This window comes from Mchenga conophoros, linkage group LG15 (genome assembly GCF_057382185.1).
Source record: "Mchenga conophoros isolate Kocher_MC1m ecotype Shallow Benthic linkage group LG15, M_conophoros_male_GT1.1, whole genome shotgun sequence".
NCBI classification, from domain to species: Eukaryota; Metazoa; Chordata; class Actinopteri; order Cichliformes; family Cichlidae; genus Mchenga; species Mchenga conophoros.
In genome coordinates, this window is record NC_140540.1 from 9,311,454 (window position 1) to 9,332,787 (window position 21,334).

Sequence of the window (21,334 nt, forward strand, 5' to 3'; positions counted from 1 at the left end):
ACACTATTTTTTAACACTTCTGAGCAGTTTAGGTATATAAATGGTCACAACAAATTATTTTTATCATTCCAAATTGCAATTATGATAGTGTGGCTTAAAAAGAAATACAAGAACGACTGATGTTTTAAAAAAAGTTTAACATTAAAAAACTATTTTTCCTGGAAAAGACGCTGGTGTTGTGTAAATTTAATGCTGCTTATATTACACGGATAGTATCAAACTCGCAGTATCTCCATAACCAGACAGTTCAGCCATATAAACTCATTTGGGGGATGTAAGGTCCTAAAAGTATTTCAGGTTATCCTGTTGACTGCTGGAACAAGATAATAAAATTCTTGCTGGTGTTAAATGCGCACTCATTAGTACAAGATCAAAGGGCGACTAGGGTACTTTTGCATGTAAAACTGAGCTACCTTACATGTATTGACTTCTTCCACTTATAATACTTGCTAATATGGTGCTGATTGCCAATGTGATTATTACATTTTGCTGATTAAAAATGTACAGGATATCTGTGTAAGCATGGCTGAACAGCCACATTTGATCCTGTCATGTTAATTTTTGATTTGATATCATGACGCCTTAGACCAGGGATGCCACACTCATTTTACATTGAGGGTTACTTTGATATTAAGTGGGCCAGAGGAGTGAAACTGCACTTTCTGTCAGTGTAAAGACATTTAGCGACATATTTAATCCCAGATATATCTTGATATGAGATGAAGTGTAATTTCAACAGCACATCTCAGTCTCTATACATGATCAATTTTCTTGTAGCTCACTGCTCAGACTGTCCTATATTTATAAAACATTAAGTTTTTTGTTGATTGATGAAATTTCTATACTCCACAATGAAAAACATAAATTCGTCTGTCATTTTATTGTTTATCTTTTACATATCTACTTAAGTGTAGTATGAAAGCTTCCAGGGGAGAGCTTTATCAGCAGGAAAAGCTGTAAAACCTATTAAAATATAGTTAAAAGTACAAAAGTTATATTTTCCCAAGTCATCCAGTGGGCCCAACTGGAATCTTCGGTGAGCAGATTTTGATCCTCACACCTTATGTTTGACACCCTACCTTAGACAAAATCATAAGTGTAAAAAACACAAAATCACCTGTATTTCATTTGCAATTTATTTACAGCAAAGCAAGTGATCATAAAACAGCACAACACCCTCACACAACTTTCATATCCAAGTTTCTTTTCTCTCACGTCTTCCTGACGATTGAGTTGAATGCCTTTATTGTCAGTGGAGGATGTGTATGGATATGTGTGGGTTGTAAAGCCATACAAAATACAAAAACTACAGGTTACATAGAATTTAGGTCTTCAGTCTGTACTCTTAAAATATATCCAATTTAACTCTGCACCTCTTCTTATCCTCTTCAGCCCTCTCATGGGAGGTAACAGCTGTCCTGTCACCCCAAGTCACATGACATGGGCAGGTGGGAGAAACCTATGTGGGACATCTAACTACCCTCCTCCCCCCATTCTGTTTCTCTGAATGTCAGACACACACACACACACACACACACACACACACACACAATCTCTACTCTTCAAGGGTGTGGCCATTTTGCATTGCTGGAATGTGCGCTGTGTTTGTAATTCATACTGTATGTCTGATCTGCCCCAGTGTTGAAATACCAGAGACAAAAATCTGTCTCGTTCCAGTCCCTGCTTGTAGCTGGTGTGCTGCTGAACTCGACGTCTCGGTTTTATGTTCAAACATTCTTGCTCACTTTGATGTGCAGGGAAATTTCTCTATATCGATCGTTTATATCACATACTTGGAACTGCTGGTCCTTTGCTTTACAAGACAACCCAGGTGCAATATTCATTTAGTGTATATGTACAAAGAATTTCCTTCCAATAATCTAGGAAACAAATTAAACATTAATAACGAGAAGGGCACACTCACTGGACACTTGATCTGGTATATTTTGCTAGTATTGGTTTGCACCCACTCCCCTACTCCTCACCTTCAGAACTGTCTAAATTTTCCAGGACACAGATTCAACAAAGTGCTGAAAACATTCCTCAAAAATTTGTGGTCCATATTGACATGACAGCATCAAACAGTTGCTCTAGATTTGTCTGCTCCACATCCATGATGCAAATCTCCAATTCTCCCACATCTTAGTGGATTGAGATCTGGTGACTGCGTCGTTTGAGTACAGTGAACTCACTGTTGAGATAATTTGATCTTTGTGACATGGAGTGTTATCTGTACATTAACAATACTCAGGCATGCTGTGACTTTTTTGCAAAGCTTAGTTGGTACTAAAGTTTTCCAAGAAAATATCTCCCACATCATTATACTGTTTACACTGAACAGTTTATATAAAGAATTATGGATCCATGCTTTTGTGTAATTTACATCAAATTCTGACACTGCCTTCTGACCAGATGACATTTTTCCATTTTCCTAGCGTTCCAATACGGGAACAATAGGAAAGTATTTGTCTCATTCCACTGCCAAATGCAATAATAAGTGCAGTATTTATATATGGAATCTCAGTATGCCAGTACCTACGTGTAGTTACGTTCCTATTCTACATACACATTTTGTGGAAATCAAGAAAAATAATTCCAAAAAGCTTCTATTAGAACTAAAATTTATAAGACATGAAATCTATGTTTTTACTTCTTCTCGCGGGGGAACAAACTCTGCTGGCACTGTTTCTGGGGACCCTTTTTACGAACGGACAGACCAAACAACGACTCGTTCAGCTAATTTTCACATTTTTAGCATTGTTTTTGGTGTAATTGGACAAGCAAGGATGCAGACTATATTCACACGCTACAGTTGTAGATAACCGCTAACTCCACAAAAATTACGCGTTTTTATTTAACAGTATGTCGGCGGCCGTTGCTCTGCTCCCCGTTACAAACTGATTGTTTTTTCTTTTTTGGACAGAAGTCACAACAGAGGTTAGTGTCAGTCACGAACTTAGCACTGATGGGTTGGAAACTGTCACGCAGAAAATCTTCGTATTTTTATTAACTTTATATGATTTATATTAATGGTAAATTAACGATAAAAAAAAAATCGAAAAAGAAGTCGCATCTTCGTTGCTTGTGGTGTTTGTTTTGTATTAATTTAACTAAAAATGTAAGTACTTTTAGGCGAGTTGGATCTTATCATTGAGGGCGTATTTTCTGTTCAGTCTTTAGATAATGTTGCTGACAAGTGCTCGCCTGTCCAAAGTGCTGCAGCTCACCCTGGCGGTCATCAAACCAGATGCTGTGGCTCATCCTTTGATGCTAGAGGTAAGCTGCCCTGATGTTTAAGTTACAGAGTTTAAGACCTAAGATTACACAGTTGAAGTTGTAGTCTGAAAGCTACAGACTACCACAGATTCAACAAGGTGCTGCAAACATTCTTCTGAGATTTTGGTTGATATTGACATAATGGCATCACACAGTTGCTGCAGATTTGTTGGCTGTACATTCATGATGAGACTCTCTTGTTCCCACACATCCCAAAGGTTCTCTATTGGATTGAGCTCTGGTGACTGATCTGTGGAGGCCATTTGAGTGCCGTTATCTCATTGTCTATGTTCAAGAAACCAGTTTGAGATATTTTGAGCTTTCTGACAGTTGTAATACTCAGACAGGTTGTGGCATTTAAGTGTTGTTCAACTGGTACTAAAAGTGTTCCAAGAAAATCTCCATCATTACACAACCACCATCAGCCTAAACTATTTATACAAGGCAGGATGTATCCCTGCTTTAATGTTGTTTACACAAAATTCTGACTCTACCATCCAAATGTTACAGTAGAAATGGAGACTCATCAGAACCTGATAACATTTTCCACTCTTCTGTTGTCCAGTTAAGGTGAGCCTGTGTGAATTGTGGAGTCAGTTTCCTGTTCTGTGCTGACAGGACTGGCACCCAGTGTTTTCTTTTTGCTCATGTAGCCCATTTGCTTCAAGGTTCAACATGTTGAGAAATTCTCTTGTGCAGACCTTGGTTGTAATGGGCGATTGTTTGAGTCACCGTTGCCTTCCTATTAGCTCAAAGCAGTCTGGCCATCCTTCTCTGACCTCAGGCCCCAACAAGTAGATCATCGATTTCTGAAATACATCTATTCTGATGGTCTGTTTGAAGTTCAGCAGGTTGTTTTCATCATGCCTACATGTCTATTAACTTGCTGCCATGTGATTGGCTGATTTGATGAATGAGCAGTTGAACAGCTGTACCTAATAAAATGACCAGTGAATGTTATTTTCATTTTTCAAGATTTCAAACATTTGTTGCTCTTTCTCAGGGTGTAACAGTGTGCATGGGTTGAATTAAATACTGTGTTCCTTATTTGTTTAATCTATAAAGATTAGTTTTTGGAATTAATGAAGCATAAATGAACATATCTTTCCGTTTAATTGCTTTTTTTTTTTTAACCCACTGTCAAATAAAACAGCAATTAATTAATTGATGTTTTCTGTTCTGATATCAATTTTATCGAGTGGTAAAGAAGCATTTGCTCACCTCACAGACCTGGACGCGTCAAAATCATAGCAGCTGTGTCTATCATAAAATATTCCATCAGTGATAGGTTTAATTTCACTTGTTAATGTGCATTACTTTATTGTCATCTCAAGTTAAAGCACAAGAGGATGACCTTTTGAAGCAGAGCTGTCAATTTTTAACTTTTTCTCTGCAAAAAAATCTACACACAGGAAAAAGCATCTAAAGTTGATCCAGTCATGTTTTGATGCAACTTGGAGGACAAACATCGTGATTTCTGTCTTTCAGGCTCTTCACCAGAGAATTCTAGACAACAACTTTGGGATTGTTAGATGCAAAGATCTGGTCTGGAGACGACAGGACTCTGAGAGGTTTTATGCTGAACATTCAGGTTTGGAAACAATTCATTTGTGTTTAAGCTTTACTTAAAAATACTGCTGTAGTATATGATGTACCCAAATAAATGAGTCAGCAGCCTATTTTAGCAGGGTGCACTGTATGTATGACAGTTAAAAGAAATAAATGTCTTGTCAAATGAAGGATAGCTGATTTCTCCTTTTTGTTATTGAAGGTCTTTATTCTTTCTTTCTTTATTATTTCTGTTTTACAAATCTCAGGGAGATTCTTCTATCAAAGACTTGTTGAATTCATGTCAAGGTAAGCCTCCATGCTTATATCATGGACAGATTTCGTTGACTCCATGTGATTGAGTTACAATTTTATGTGTTTGGATGATTGTTGTTGGGTGTTGTATTTTAAATGGAATAATGGATGGAGAGCCATCAGCACCTCTGCTGATAGCACTCCAATTTCATGCTCAGTAAGGCACCAGTAAACGATTTTCCCAAAACAGGACAACAGGAGTTTCAGTTATCCGTGTTTAGAACACAATTCCCTGGTGCAGTAGCCTAAATATCGCTATGCAGACCACTCACAATAGGTCCTCCTGCTGCGAGCCTCCATTGGATTGTTAAAGGCGTTTGTAATTACTTTGTCTTTTTTTTTTGTCTGCTCACAGCAGTGAAGCAGTAGTTGCTACAGCAACCCTTCTCTGACTGCTGCTATTGATATCGCAAACATAGGAAGCATCTTCAAGTGTGTCAGCCAGTCAAGCTTGATGCCGCACCAGCTGGCATTGTTTAGCTAAAACGGATTTATTTATGGCTGAACTGTCTTCCCAGGAGGTCCTGGGGGTGAATAGATTAGATTTGTATGAAGAGTGGTTTTTTTTTTTTTTGGTCTGTTATCTAGAAAACATCAGCAGTGTTCAAAGTCAGATTCATGACTGCTGTGGAAATTTGTCCTCAGTGGGCCAATGCGAGCGTACATTTTAGCCAGGGAGGATGCCATAAGCCACTGGAGAGAACTGATGGGGCCGACCAAAGTGTTCAGAGCCAGATTCAACTCGCCTGCTTCCATCAGGGGCCAGTTTGGACTCACAGACACAAGGAACACAACTCATGGCTCAGGTAAAAAAGCTCCCAAGCTTCATAATGCTAAAAAAATGATAACAAAATGATATGCGTAATGTTAATAATCTATTATTGTGAATATATTATCTTAAACATATGCAAGAGGTAATAGTGGGGCGATCGTGGCTCAAAGAGTTGGTGGTTCGTCTTGTAACCGGAAGGTTGCCGGTTCGAGCCCTGGCTCGGACAGTCTCGGTCGTTGTGTCCTTGGGCAAGACACTTCACCTACCGCCTACTGGTGATGGCCAGAGGGGCAATGGCGCGATATGGCAGCCTCGCTTCTGTCAGTCTGCCCCAGGGCAGCTGTGGCTACAACTGTAGCTGCCTCCACCAGTGTGTGAATGTGAGAGTGAATGAATAGTGGAATTGTAAAGCGCTTTGAGGGCCCCAAAAAGCGCTATATAAATGCAATCCATTATTATTATAACTATATATAACTTTACACATGACTCAATTTCACATCTTTTAAAGCCCATCAGTTTCTATAATGGTGTTTGGTGTCATTGGGCAGAAAACAGAATAGGCATAGTCTGTGCAAAACCCTCCTCTTTTCTTTTTGTTTCACTAGAAAATTGGGAAATGGGTACAATGATTTATTGAAACGTGCAAACATGCATGAAAATAAAAGGCAAAAACAGCTTTCTGTAGTTTCAGGAATAGTTCTCCAGGCTTTTTGAAGGACATGAAAAAACAAACAAAACATTCTTCAGAAGATGGTCAGGTAGAAGGACTGGACTGAAAATGAGGGAACAGCAGAAATCATGGAGAGCTATTTCTATTATAAGATTTATTATAAGTCTGGCTTATTTGGGAAAAAACTATAAAGAATTGAATGCTCAAGACTTTTGCACAGTATTGTACATTTATATTTTGAACATGTGACAAGTAGTATTGCTGCATGAAAATGTAAGAAATGTTTAAGATTTGCGTTTATTTTCATAGCAGATCTTGGAATCCATCTTAATATTTTATAGTAACGTGTCTTTCTGGTTGCACATAAATGACATTTTTAGACCAATTAAAAAGAAGCCTGTAATTACTATGCAAATTTTTGATTTTCCATTCTGTTATTGTTTTCTGTAGATTCTCTTGAGTCGGCTCAAAGAGAGATTACTTTCTTCTTCCCAGACTTCTGTGCAGACGAGTGGATGAAAAAGGAGGAGCCATTGTTTAGATCAGGGCAGATCCGTTATGACCATCAAAACCAGATTCACACACTTTCATTGTCAAGCTGACACCAGATCAGCTCAACGCTGTCAACATCATCAGTATAAAGACTATTACTGTTGATCTATTGCTCACATATATACAGAGGTACCTCAGCTGAAGGCCACATGATTACCTGATTGTCTTTGAGCATGCCAAATGAGTTCATTTTAAAAGGACAGTACATTTCGGTGTGTAATTTATTATCATTAGAAAACACAAATAACGACAGAATTTTAAAAAGTAACCTCGATATCTTACAAAACACGATGCTGTTCGTGAGCGCTTTTTCTTTTTTATTATCACAAACCTCCGTCCAGGCTTCACTGTAAATAGTGCAATCGTCACAGTCAGTTTCCTGAGCCTTTTGCTTTGTAGGACAGCAGCGACTACAAATGGTGCATCAATGCCAAGTAACAAAACTATGAAACATTTATATCATATTAAATAATATTGCAGTAATAGTTTTACACCTATGTTAATGTTCAACCACATCTTAAAATGTGAAAATATTCTGGATTAAACTATTTTCGAGTTCAGTGCTAAGCAATGATTTCTTTACACTGATGTGGAAACAAGCTGTCAGCTGTAATATACTACAATTGCTTTTAATATGACATTCGCTGTAACATACCACGTTTTGTTTTGCCTGTTACCCCATGCTTGTTTGATCAAATGTCTCTTGTAAAAGTCTCCAACATGTCAGTAAAACATACATCGTAAAGTATTAAATGCACTAGAAATCTGATTTTTGTGCTTTCGACACCTGTCAGACCACAAAACCTGTTCGATTTCTTTCACAGTCATAATTATTTTCACTTTTTGGCTTCTTCCAATGTCCCCCTGCACTCAGGCGTTTTGTGTCGCCACCTGTTTGATAGCTTCCACTGGTTTCATGACCTCATATGTCGTGAGGGACTTCTTCACCTTCCCGTTCTTGTCCACCTGGTGGATGCTCTGGGTGACTGTAATGGTCACCTGCTTGGTCGACATCCGATTGTCCTGCCATTTTGTCTGTTAATGGAGAATAAATGGACAATAAAAAATAATAAAAAACACTGAAATACTGACAGTGTGGTAAATATTCTTCCTGGGGTCCTACACACTCAAGCCAACATCAACAACATGTCAGTGTAAAACAAGCCAATTCTGCTTATACAGACAGCACTGAATTTCGCAGAACATAAAACTAGTTTATAAAAGGACACCAAAAGAAGCAATAGTCAACATCTGCATTACTTCATTGCATCCAAGTGACTTCTTCAGTCTCAGCTGACTGCAGGTTACCCCAACCTTATAAACAGTACATTTGCACAGTAACTGAAAACAGCCCACTGAATGAACAATAGGTTGACAGGTCAGTTCCTTGATCATTAATATGCAAATTGTCATGACCATTGATAAACAACCATTGATCAAAGACCATTGGTCAATGGCCATAAGTATCATTCACAGAGAGTTGGGGAATGGCTGCCATCACAGCATTGTAAGATGGTGAAAGATGTACCCTTTGGCCCCCTCCTCGATTCATAGATGGTCTTTCCCTTTTCACGTTATGTCTCTGTCTTCATGTCTTAACAAATATTTTAATTCCTCTTTAGTACTCTGTTGCATAATATAAACTGGTAAGGAGTTCTATCCTATCATAGTTCTGTAAATTGTTTTCTGTGTGCACTTTTTAAAATTTCTTTTGATGAAGCACTCAACCAGATTACACTTCAGTAATCAAACTGCGACAGAACAAATTGATTTAACCCTTGTATGGTGTTCGGGTCTGTGAGACCCATGTTCAGTTTTTTTCAAAAGAACAATTAAACAATTAATTATTTTTTCACGTGTAAATGTGTTGTGTCTTTCCACTCACTCCACTTGATTATAACTGATTTATTTATAACATTTTATATAAAAGAAAAACGAGAAGTACATTAATTCATAAATGTGATCTAACAAAGGTAAAGGGAAAAAATTAACCATGTTTGCTGTTCATATGTCTTGTAATTGGGATGAAGTAAACATCTGTTGAGTAATTTAACATAAAATTGTTTGATAGTGTTAATTTGGAAAGCCAAAACTCTAGCGGGTCCACCAGACCCATGAACACTGGCTGAGTAACAAAAATACGAACACCACACAAGGGTTAAAACATGTTTTATAGCCTCTGATGTCATTAATGTTTAAACCACACCACTGACAGACCTCTACCTATATTACTTATTAAATTATAATATCAGTATGTTTCGACCATGTTAATTTACAATCCACTGTTCTACCTAATCAGTTTCTCTCCTGGTCTGCAACTGTTCCATGGGAATATTATTATTACCTAAGCTTAAGTATTTGTTTTGTTTTTGGTTGATACCTGCATTACCATACACTTTGGTTTGCTAACATTAAACATCAGTTTATTATCTTTCATCCAATTTTCTACTGCCTTCAAATATCTAACATATCAATTGAGATATTAAAATTTTTAAAAAAGAATCGTTAATAAAATCCAAAACTAACAGTGGTCCCAAACAGGTACCTTGAGGCACTCCACACATCACATTTCTTGTCTTTGACATACTATTAAAATAAATGGTCTGCCTGTGATTTGTCAGATAGCTTTCTAACAAATTTCAATGACATGCTTGCAAAATCTTAGAAGTGATTGTATGAATGTGTTTAGCTCCAAATGTGAAACGAAATGTTTGATGCGCCACACCTTAGATGTAGGTCAGTATTGCAGGGAAAAAAAGGTGCTGTGAGCTGTCTCGAGCACATTTAAACACATTACAGAAGGAAAGGCTTACAATCTCTTCAGTGTGCAAAACACTTCTGCGCTGCACTGTGGTTCCAGAAGAAGGCATCGTCGTGTCCTGCCGCGGAGAGCCCAGTGCTGTTGGTGTGCTGCTGGGCTTCACATCGTTCAGGCTGGCTTCAGACATGGCCGAGCAGACCTTTAGGTAGGCCTGAGCCGGTGGCGGGAGGCTGTCTTCAAAGAAATCTGGAACTGTAAAGATGTAGAGGTTCAGCTATGTCTGCTTATGTGTTTGTAGCTTTTATACATTTCTATGAATTTTCGTTTTTTTTCTCTTGAAGTTAATCAATTTCAGCTTGATAAGATAACCGCTATGCCACAATTAGCTTCTGTTAGAAGTCATCGGTAAATGAAACGGTAGCGATTACATATTGACAACTTAGTTGTCTTACACTGAACCAACTTGATGGTACTGTGGAGGCGTGAGCTGTGATCAGTTATTCGCAGGTAGTCGATGTTTGCATTTTACAGATGTGTGTACACCTCATCTCCTCGTTAATGTGTGACCATGTGTCTAATGATGACAGATGACATATGGTGCAGGTTGGACAAAACCAAAACACGAAATGAGGACATTTTAATGAATATTTTCTCTAGACATACTGAACCACAACTTATTACGATTGTTGTCATAAAAATCTGTTTGGTTCCCAGCTGCTGATTAATTTAGCCAATTTTGGGTCTGTTTTATCTCTCCACATTGAAGCTCAAGTCAATTTGCCTTCACAATTACATCAAGGCTCCTCTCCCTGCATTCACTCATGCCTGTATCTGTTGCCATGAGAGCTGAGCCCTGTTTGAGCACAGTGGCTTTTGAAGCAGCCTATCATCCCCATTTACGGACTCATCTCCCCTTGGCTTCAAAGAAAAGAAGAGGATCCATCTAAGAGATTTATCTGTTTCTGATGTCCTGACCTGTATGTAGAGACACATACAACTAACTGCACACTAGAAGAACAAAGGTCTCTAAAGTGGATACTTCCTCTGTCACTCATGTTTCTGTTTTCTTTCTTCTGCATAATGGATTCTTGTTGAAATCAGGCATGCCATCAGCACAGCCCTTGACATGAAGAGATGGTCCACTCCGCTTTGATAGAAAGAGTGTAAAGAATGGGCAAGTCATTGCTAGTATGTTCAAATTATTTACAGCAGTGAGATTTTAAAGGATGTACCTTACTCATGTAAAACGGCAGTAGAACAATAACATTAGAAACTACGGATTGATGCAAAAACAAACAGATTTAAAATCATCTGTTACAGATATATTAAATTCTGATGGGGAAGCCTCCCAGCCCCCTTTATATTTCTTCATACAGTAATCAAGGATATTTCTTTTCAGCAGGTTAAATTAATGCCTGCTCCGGTTAAGAGATTAATTCAGTATTCATTCACCCATCTGCTCAGCCATACAGTAATTCATTCTTCTTACCAGGGCTGATTGTTTTCTCAGAAGTGAAGCCAGCCTCTGAGTTCTCAGAGGGGATGCTCTGGATGGATGACAAGGGGATATCTGTGTCTGTGCTCGTCAGCCATGTGGACTCCGTCTCTTTTGTCCAGCTCTCCAGGTAGCGAGGCTCCAAAGCGTCAGTTCTGCTGCCCCCACAGCCCATGACTCTTCACTTCCCAGCTCAAAAAGATTCACACTGGAAGTGATTTGAATCACAGGAAACTGTGATGTTAAGTGTGTGTCTACTGATCCAGTTCTTTACACGACATGCACTGCAAAACAATCTAAATGACTTAAAAATGATGAGATAATTACTCAGTGTGCCTGCTGTGCACTGTTTGTGAACAACCAGACCTCTGCAACACAGGAGTCATCCAAATACACTTATTTATGCACGTTATTCTCTCATATGAGAGATATGACACAAACACATACTTACAGCACAGCACACAGCTGTGGGAGAAGCTGAGGGCCCTCATACAGTTAGTATGCATCAACTTCTATCCTTCAGAGAGCAGATTATGTGGTCCCACCCTCTGTTAACTCAGCTATGTTTAGGTTTGTTTATGCAGCATCTTCTGATTATTAAGTAGACCAGGGAGACCATGTTCAAATCTACAGGAGAGAGATGAGAGAAGTTATTGAAATGTGTGTTTTTCTATCTGTCTACGTATTGCAAAATCAAGTCTTCCTCAAATTGCATGTAAATAAATTCTCGGTTTCACTGATTGTCAGACACTGAATTAGCCGTTCGCAGTCAGGCCTTCGGGCTCTTTATACCGTCCTGTTTAACTTATTTAGCCCTCCCCCCCTTCAGATCATGTAGGTGGAGAGCGCTGCTGTAAAGCCATAAAGTCGCATATAGGCTGTTAAATAAGCGAAGAAAAACACATAAATCATAGTATATGGATCTGTCAGCTGGCGATACATAGGCAGCTTTCGCGTCACTGTCATCGTCACAGGCCATAGGAAAAAAATATCAACACTGCCGTGAAATACATAAACAGAAAGACGAGATGTAAATATGTATGACGGAAACGCGAATGGCGCTGTAATGCAGATGAATCAAACACCGGACACTAACACAGATGATCTCTGAAGGCTTACGGATGCTGGAAAGTCGGGTTTTTGTCTTGCCTCGGTGCTTTTCCAGTGTGTCGTCTGCCAGTCAAACCAGTAACACACTGTTAATAATAATAATAATTATACTAGCGACACGAGCACAGCCGGTAGCACACTGCGCGTCCGCACGCTGCTGCACCACCAGCCTCTTCATTCATCCTCCTGTAAACACACTGAACGGCGGATCTGTGGCGGAGCGGTGTATGTTAGAGCGTCCATCCTCTTGTCCTGAGGATGAGGGGGTGTACTTGAATTCAAGCAGAAAAAAAAATCAAAGTATTACCTCAGCTGTTGCCAGGTAAACTTCAAAATAAAATAACGGTCCTCTGCGAGCGTTGATTGACTTTTGTTTGATAACCGCGAACTGAGTTGCACTTTATTTATTTCATTTCATATTTTATGACAGTATCTGATTCCAAATTTCTTGTCTATGCGGCCTTTAAAAAACGTGTTTACAGTCCTGACATAAAAACTACTACTTCTACTATCTGAACACACCACAGACTGAACCTTGAAGCAGTCTGTGGTGAGGATGAGGGGGCTACAGCAGCAGTAGACCGCAATGGGTCCCACTCCTGAGAAAAGGAAGCGGAGATAGTCAGGCGGTTCTGAAAATGTTGTAAGGGCTGTTAGGGAAGATCAAATGTTATAACATATGTGAAACTATATACTTTAGGCATCTAAGTAGCAATAGTTTTGTGGTAGTAAGAGATGCTCTTCTGCAGACCTTGGTTCCGGTGAGTTGTTATTTGAGCTGCTGTTCCCTTCCTATCAGATTGAAGCAGTCTGGTTATTCTCCTCTGACTTCTGACATCAACAATTTTTTTCCGACAAAAACTTTCATAAATACATGACAGTCTGGGCAATGAGCAACAGAAAATTTTATGTAATTTTACACAATTAGCAGGTAGAAAAACTGAGACATGCTGCTGAAATTGCTCTTTAGATCTGTATGTGGGAAAATCCTAGTTAATCAGCAGTTCTTCAAGTACTCAGACCAGCATGTCTGGCACCAACAACCATTCTGGTTTGAACCTCATCTTGACCACTTCTACATGTCAGGCAGAGACACCATGGTTAGCCTCATAGCAAGAACCTTTCTGGGTTTGAATCCACCATCTGGCCGATGCCTTTCTTTGCGGGGTTTGCATGTTCTCCACGTGTCTGTGTCAGTTCTCTCTGGGTTCTCTGTCTTCCTTCCACAGTGTAAAAACAGGCAGTTAGTGGGGTTAGGTTCCATCCATCCATCCATCCTCATCCGCTTTATCCGAGGCCGGGTCGCGGGGGCAGCAGCCTAAGCAAAGAGGCCCAGACCTCCCTCTCCCCAGCCACCTCCTCCAGCTTATCCGGGGGAACACCAAGGCGTTCCCAGGCCAGCCGAGAGATATAATCTCTCCAGCGTGTCCTGGGTCTGCCCCGGGGCCTCCTCCCGGTGGGACATGCCTGGAACACCTCACCCAGGAGGCGCCCAGGGGGCATCCTTGTCAGATGCCCGAACCACCTCAGCTGGCTCCTTTCGATGTGGGGGAGCAGCAGCGGCTCTACTCTGAGCCCCTCCCGGATGGCCGAACTTCTCACCCTATCTCTAAGGGAGAGGCCAGCCACCCTTCGGAGGAAGCTCATTTCCTCCACTTGTATCCGCAATCTCGTTTTTTCAGTCAATACCCACAGCTCGTGGCCATAGGTGAGGGTAGGGACGTAGATCGACCGGTAAATTGAGAGCTTTGCTTTTACACTCAGCTCTCTCTTCCCTGGTAATTCTAAATTGCCCATTGGTGTGAATGCGAGTGTGAATGGTTGTGTGTCTCTCTGTGTAAGCCCTGCAACAGACTGGGGACCCTGTCTAGGGTTTACTCTGCCTCTCGCCTTATGGTAGGTGGGATAGACTCCAGTCCCCCAACCCTGAATTGGCTAAGTGGAAAAGAACAGATGGATGGATAAATGCACTGAGTTCCAGTGGTTCTCTACACTGACACGTCAAAACATCCTGTGCACAAAAACACCCTGTAAACATTTAAATATGCTACTTCAGTACTGCTTCAGTATTGAAGCTTCCCTTTACAATAGAAAGGCCCCTTCTCTCTCAAATCTGCATTTCACTGATTGCTTGTGAAACTCCTCAGTTGGCTGCAAAGTGCACATTCATCACACTTCTGTGCTGCGGTTCCACAATGAATTGAATGAACAATAAACAGCATCCCTCTTTGTGCTTTACTGCAGAGAGAACACTACAGGTCTGCTTGTGGAAATAGAGGTCATTTATTCCTGACATATCTGCTGCCAATAAAGCACACTGCAAAAAACCAAAAAAAAAAAACCCAACAAAAAACACGCACACACACAAACAAAGAATGGAGCTCAGACTGTAAAACCAATTCACTAATGTGATAGTTCGACATTTGTTCCTGTCAGAAAGAAAAGATTTAATGTGCAACATCATATGGTCTATGCCCCGGTCAGTTAGTGATGACTGCTCACAGTACTGCAGATGAGGTCCTTTAGATTCCAAAGACTTGGCGGGATACACCAAACTTCTTAAAATAGAAAACTCGTCATTGTTCACTTTTTCATGTTGAGGAAGCTCACCGTGAGCAGCTCTCACACACCTGACCACCCTCCTACACACAGGTGCATTAGACCAAAAGCAGAACACACATTTCACCTCTGGCTTTACTTTGGGGATTTACCAAACTGCCAGTTGCCCTTTAAATACACAATAAACCATTAATTTGTGCAGATCTGGCTGATCCTGAGCCAAATCACATCTCCATGACTTCCTGTGCTCATTCCCCTGTCACCTGGCAAATAAATCTTGCTTCCTGTGGACAGCCTTGTCAATATGAAGCCGGACAGCTTTGATTTGTATGTCCTGAGCCTCTGTCCTATTGGACTACTGGTCAATAGGCCTGTCTTCCCATTACCCTGGTGATTAATGTGGCACACGGCCAAATGCTACACAGGAGTAAATTATTCCAGCAACAAACAAAGATCCATGCAACAGCCTTTTATTTTAACAGTGAGCAAGTCTATGATACACTGTAATGAGTAACATTTTACATTTAAAATATGCATGGTGCATATGAAACATGTCCAAGGTGTCAAATAATGACATAAGTTTCAGATAGATTTTTAAACTGCTGTTCAAAACTTCTATTTACGAAGGGCAGCCAATCAAAAGGAAAGAGAAGGCATCATTAAAAGGAAGAATGCCAAAAACTACTTGTTTTCAGCTGGGGACAAACTGAGGAGGGGCTGTACCAAAGCCCCTGTGGAAGATCGATCATTTTGAATTTTGAATCATGCAAAGCTAATCTAATAAAGTCCAAGAATATTAAAACAATTGAGCTGTAAAGGTCCACTTTAAAAAGTTATTTCTTATAAAGCAGCTGCTAAAGTTCAGCAATTGTTAAATGCATGACACTCAAGATAAGAAGTGAGTTGTCATATTCCCTTTAAATTTATGTACAGTCTGTATGTGTCAAACCTCTCCCTTGTGTTTCCAGCTGGGTTTTGTTGATAGCAAAAATGTGCACTCTCCACTGATTTGCTAAAGTTTCTGTGAGAAAGAAAAGAACTTTTTCTGGCAAATTCAGTTAGGCAAGGGAGTAAATGAGCCTATGTGCAACAGTGAAGCGGCCAAATCCCAACTTTCACTGGGATTTTAGTGAGACAGCCAGTGTGTTACAGCACAGGAAAACTAATTAGGAAGCTTAGAACTTAGGGTGGGAAAAAACATGGTTTTGCAATCAGATTAGCTGCAATGATGATCAAAGGTATGCCATATTGTTCTAAAACTTAAAACTTTTAGAGTTTCAATTCTTTAAATTAACATCACTTGGAAAAACAAAACCCTTTGGGAGGGACACTGAGATGTTATCATGTCCGCTTGTCTGGATTCCATCAGCAAATTGTTGATACTGGAGCTGCCAGCGGCACAAAGAGCAGCTTATCCAGATTGAGGTTTGCCTCGAGGTTGTGGTTCATCGGCATCAATCACATCTCGGGGCTTTTTTCTGGCACAGACGCGCCTCCTCTCCTCAGACCGGCAGCGCCAGTCTCCTCCTCTCATGAGACGCTTTGCCAGAGATCTCTCCAGAGGTTGTGTTCTTTCAATCCATCACAATCTCAGCGAACATGGCACCTTTTCATTAGTGCAAAGTGTTCCAGAGCAGAGGAACGACCACTGCCCCGAATAAGCATGCGTGGCTAAAATGAAAGTATTTACTCAGTCAGTGTAATGAGCTGTGGATGGGTTTATTTACACAGGGCCGCGAGGGCTCAACGCAACACTTCTGAAAGATTGTCAAAAATTAGTAACAAATCTGTTTCCAGCTTAGTCTTTTTATTAAAGGAGAAATTACTTCTGGACTGTGTCCTAATAGAGCCAGGCGAAAGAAACCACACAGGACAGCTTCTTTAAATAGTTCTATATCCCCCTTCCTATTAAAAAATTCTAATCTGGGAACATGCTGTATAAATTAATGTATTTCACCATATCTTGATGAAATGGCTTTTTATCCTATTTAATTACCTAAGTAGCATGAAAAAAAAAAACACTGTGCTGCAATTCCTGTGCAGCACTAAAAGTCATGTTTGCCCTAAAAATGATTCATATTGGCTCCATAAAAACCTCATTCTCCATGACTGATTTATGTAATTTCAGTTACTGTCATTTTACATTATCAGGGGGAAGAGCTAAAATTGATCTTTAGCCACTCCTCTGGCCCCAATTGATATTTCCGCCTTTTAAATTTCTGGCGAGGGCTGGCTCATAAACGCAGCCTTTGCACTTTATGTGCTCCATTCGTTTTATCCTGCTAAACACACAACTCTAATCCTATCAAAGGCAAAGAATATTCCAGAAAGGCCAATAGTGGAGCCTTAAGAAGCGAGAGAGCCGAGCATTAGTATTCATGGAATTTCTTTGGTGAGAACCTAGTTTTTAGGGAAAATTATCTCATGAAGGTGATGGAGCTTACATAAACAAATGGCAGGAGCACCCCCCCTAACAAAAAAAAAGTCTGGAGGTCAGCTAAACTCTATCCAGTGACTATTTTGTGGTGAAAATCTTAATACCAGTGTGGATATGTATGTAGGAGTTTTAGAGACGACCATCTGGACCACCAGATCCTGCTGAAGGGTCCCTCCCAAATGCTGCGTAGAAATCAAATGGACGCGTAGAGTTCATCGCTGTCCTAACTGTGGGTTTTTTTTAATTTCATAGTGTAGTGGTTTACACATTAACCTAACAAGCAAAAGATCCCCTGTTTGATCCCAGGAAGAGATACAAATCCCGTTTGGGATGTAGCAGGAAAGGCGTGAAGAAGACAAATCAAATATGTGGACCTAACTGCTGTGGTGACTCCTTGCTAATAAGGGAGCAGCTGAAAGTTCAACATTGTATTGAAATGCCACGCATTGTATTTACTGTTACTGTCAAGTGAAGATGTGACTTTTTTTGCCTTTTGTGCCTCATCAATAATTTATATTGACAAAACTGTTTTACCTGATTATGTAATAAACTTAGCCAACAAAGAAAAAGCCAAATATTTTCTTTACCCTTTGCCAAAAATAATGTAAAACCCCCTTTATAATAAATTTAAGCTGAGTAAATGAGTTCAGAAAGCATGAGAGAAGTAGGTGGGCTGCAAAGTATTTTACTCTATATGTTAAGCATCCTAGTTTTTTTCATTCCAAACTCACAACAGAATACAAAGAAAAACCTCTGAGATTTGCTCATGGTACAAACTGTTGGAGCCTTACAGCAGTTAAAATATTCTCTAAATGTTGTGTTATGAGAGACACAACATAAGTGTTTAGCAAAGGTTTTCCTTTAAGGAGCTATAATAAGCTCAAAAAACGTTTCAGAAATCACTGTGTCCCACTATATTCTGTAATATATGACTATATGATGGCTTTGGAAGACCAAAATCAATAGATGATCTTGTGCAGGCAGTGAGTCCTCAGAGCAATGCTGCAGCAGTTTTGCCTTTCGTGAAACAAAGAATATAAATTAATTGGCTTAAGAATGACACTAAAACTCATGTAATGGGAAAGAGGTCCTTAGGGGAGATGTGAAATAGTTCAGTAAATGTCAGGCTTACTCCCATTTCACATTCACAGCTTTGTATAAATTTAGTCTTATGTGTGGCAGCAGAACAGAGGGCGATGGGGTCATAATGAGTAGCCATTTACATTTTGAGTATCAAGAACAAATTCAGGTATCTTATGATGATGACAGTTTGACCTGCTGCAGGGAACCACACAGGGCAGGGATGTCAAACTCATTTCACATTGGGGCCACATTGCAGCACACTTTCATCTTAAGTTGGCTGAAACAGAAAAACTCTATTTTCTGTAATAGAGGTAATAGAAAAGAAGAAGTTACATTTATACAGTACGTCTCTGTTTTTCTATGTGGTGAAGAAATGCTGATGTAGTGAATGAAAAAAAATCTGTCAGCACAAATAAGTAGAAGAGTGAAATTACAAAAAAAGTTCTGTACCTCATTACCATCTCCTGCAATTACAGTTACAAGAGAGCAATTCATAGTTAATAAATTATAATTAAGAAATACTGGTGATATAGAAATGTCTATTATTGCTTATCTGTTACTTTGTTGCCATAGGAATGGCTATGGAGGAGGTCTGCCCTCCTTGACATTTTCTGGAGGTGTCCAATGGACCGGACTGGAGTTATATTTGGATTGGAGCTGGGCCGAACACGGTCCCCAGGCTTTATGTTTGATACCCTTAACATAGCATATTATTAGTAAGTTTGTTTGCATTTTTCCTGGTAAAATTTGATACTTTTTTCTTATGTGGAAGGACAGGCAACAGCACAATGCATAAATGTACCCCAATACCAACACCCTGCAAAGAAAGCTCCCAATCAAGTATAAGGCCAACATCTTGGTTCACCACTTTGATGTAACAAGAACTTTGTGATTCAAATGCACGGGCATGCAATGCAAAGGTTGTTCTGGGTTATCACTAACTGTGATGAATGGTGACAGTGAATTAAACCTGATTACCTTCCCATTCATTGACTGGCGTGCAGCTAATGCCTCTAAAAGCACGAGGACGTCTCTGAAAACAAAGGTGCGCTAGTTTGTGTGGGATCTCCACCAACAATTACACAGACCGGTATAATTCTGGAAGGCTATTTTGCTTTTTAATGGGAGTAATAAAGATACCGTGCGAAATGCATCAGCCTTGATTTAATTTTCCGCATTCGATTAGTTGCACGGCTATTATTTCACAGCCACGAGTGACATTTTGACAGTGTAATTTCTACCATTGTTTAAAAAGTGCCTTAGCAGTGTCAAGAGCCATCCGAAGCTAATGAGCCCGCGAGATAATTTGGGTAATTAGTCACTCTATACTGTTTGAGTGCAGAGCCGCTAATTACTTTGAGGAACGATAATGTGCCCTCAGGGGAGCAGTCAGACATTCGTAAAGTCAATGGTATCAGTCAAAGAGCTAATTTAGATTCATTTCTGATATTTTCATCCAAATGCATAAAATGAGCTGTGGATCTGTTTGTTTAAAATGTTACAGATATCCTCATTTAGAAACTATGACACATTAGTTCACATTACACAGCAGTAATGTGAGTACACCAAAGAAGATCACCACCCATCTCCTGTCCGCTGACTATCTACCCCTTCTAATTAAATGGTGAGTGGTTGGCTGTGTTACAGTGATGACGAACTGCTGAGTCAGAGGATCATCCAGCAGCACTTGTGTGAGTCAGCTCATCTTAACTGGTTGTTTTTCAGATTTTCTTTTCATACCGAAGTGATACTTAAGCTCTGCTTGTATTATACAGTCTGCTTTCTCTGCATACCAACAATTTTCACCTTAATACAGAATCAATACATACCAAAATGAGTCCACATTACAGAAGTGTGTAGAACAATAAAAGAAGAGCAGGCGGTGCAGCAGATGGGATTGTTTCATACGCTGCTGATTCACGGTAATGGGAAGAGTGCACCTCCATGTCTTATAGCCTGATGCATGAGTCTCACAACTCAAACTGACAAGAGGACAGCGAGAAGAGAACATCTTATCATTATGGCTATTTCTTCCGAAAACCCGTTCCTATTTTTATTTAACCGAAGCTCCTGTTTGTTGTAGGTTTACACTGCTCGTTAGTCGCTGGACAAAATGATCTTAAAAGCAATCCTGATTTAAAAAAACAGAGGAATTAAACTTGTACAAAAGTGAGAGGAATGTATGTAAGAAGGATGAGAGAGACAAGGATGTGTTAGCCAAAAAAAGTGCACGTCTGAGATGATGCCCCTGCTAATCATGAAACTGTCAGAAAATAAATTTAAAGCGCAGGCAGACAAACTGGTCCACTGCTCTTATGTTTTATTATACATCACCACTGCTGAGGTGAGCTGCAGTGTGTATTTTTGCTGAAATGGGAGGAGCTCTGCTGCACGTTTGCTCTGAAAACACATAGAAGCTGCAGATTTATTTATTTTTGGATACTCAGTTACATAAACATATGTGTCACTCTGCAATCAATTTTAAAGCAGCACAAACTATGACGCGTGTTACTGTTTAAAAGGCCACATTAAACAGCTTTCCACTTTGAATGAGAATCCACATCAGTATCTTCTTGCACACGATCACAGAGTCACGGAGAACAACGAAAGACTTTTTGCACATTCTGGGCACCTCTTTGGCCTCAATGAACTATAAAACTGAGTTACAGCCAGCACTCTGATTGAGCCTCCTCTCTCTATGGCTGTTCACACTCACACATTTATCTGACGTGACATAAGCGCCAACCTTCAGCCGC

At 39.8% G+C, this 21,334-nt stretch overlaps 2 protein-coding genes across 4 annotated transcripts; one reads left to right on the forward strand and one right to left on the reverse strand.

Moving 5' to 3' along the window:
• Positions 1-2,669: 2,669 nt before the first annotated feature.
• Positions 2,670-8,224, forward strand: nme6 (NME/NM23 nucleoside diphosphate kinase 6). The gene is made up of 6 exons (XM_085247373.1): positions 2,670-2,937; positions 3,174-3,276; positions 4,765-4,867; positions 5,094-5,133; positions 5,785-5,945; positions 7,032-8,224. The coding sequence occupies exons 2-6, from the start codon at positions 3,184-3,186 to the stop codon at positions 7,181-7,183; spliced, it is 549 nt and encodes a 182-aa protein (XP_085103499.1). The 5' UTR covers positions 2,670-2,937; positions 3,174-3,183; the 3' UTR covers positions 7,184-8,224.
• On the reverse strand, positions 7,337-12,770 carry baalcb (BAALC binder of MAP3K1 and KLF4 b). 3 transcript variants are annotated; one of them, XM_085247376.1, is made up of 5 exons: positions 12,539-12,770; positions 11,841-12,016; positions 11,384-11,597; positions 9,947-10,146; positions 7,337-8,168 (listed from the first exon to the last, which is right to left on the reverse strand). In XM_085247376.1, the coding sequence occupies exons 3-5, from the start codon at positions 11,562-11,564 to the stop codon at positions 8,004-8,006; spliced, it is 546 nt and encodes a 181-aa protein (XP_085103502.1). In that variant the 5' UTR covers positions 11,565-11,597; positions 11,841-12,016; positions 12,539-12,770; the 3' UTR covers positions 7,337-8,003. The 3 variants fall into 3 exon arrangements, with proteins under 3 accessions (XP_085103502.1, XP_085103501.1, XP_085103503.1); XM_085247375.1 differs by having other exon boundaries at positions 12,509-12,770; XM_085247377.1 differs by having other exon boundaries at positions 12,486-12,770.
• Between the last annotated feature and the right edge of the window lie 8,564 nt (positions 12,771-21,334).

What these genes read in the sequence shown, in the direction of transcription:
- nme6 (XM_085247373.1), top strand. Translation starts at nt 3,184, where the DNA reads ATGTTGCTGACAAGTGCTCGCCTGTCCAAAGTGCTGCAGCTCACCCTG. An exon ending in CTTGTTGAATTCATGTCAAG is followed by an intron (nt 5,134 to 5,784) that starts GTAAGCCTCCAT and finishes ATTTGTCCTCAG; the next exon opens with TGGGCCAATGCGAGCGTACA. An exon ending in GAACACAACTCATGGCTCAG is followed by an intron (nt 5,946 to 7,031) that starts GTAAAAAAGCTC and finishes TGTTTTCTGTAG; the next exon opens with ATTCTCTTGAGTCGGCTCAA.
- baalcb (XM_085247376.1), bottom strand. Translation starts at nt 11,564, where the DNA reads ATGGGCTGTGGGGGCAGCAGAACTGACGCTTTGGAGCCTCGCTACCTG. An exon ending in TGAGAAAACAATCAGCCCTG is followed by an intron (nt 10,147 to 11,383) that starts GTAAGAAGAATG and finishes ACATCTTTACAG; the next exon opens with TTCCAGATTTCTTTGAAGAC. An exon ending in TTTTGCACACTGAAGAGATT is followed by an intron (nt 8,169 to 9,946) that starts GTAAGCCTTTCC and finishes CTCCATTAACAG; the next exon opens with ACAAAATGGCAGGACAATCG.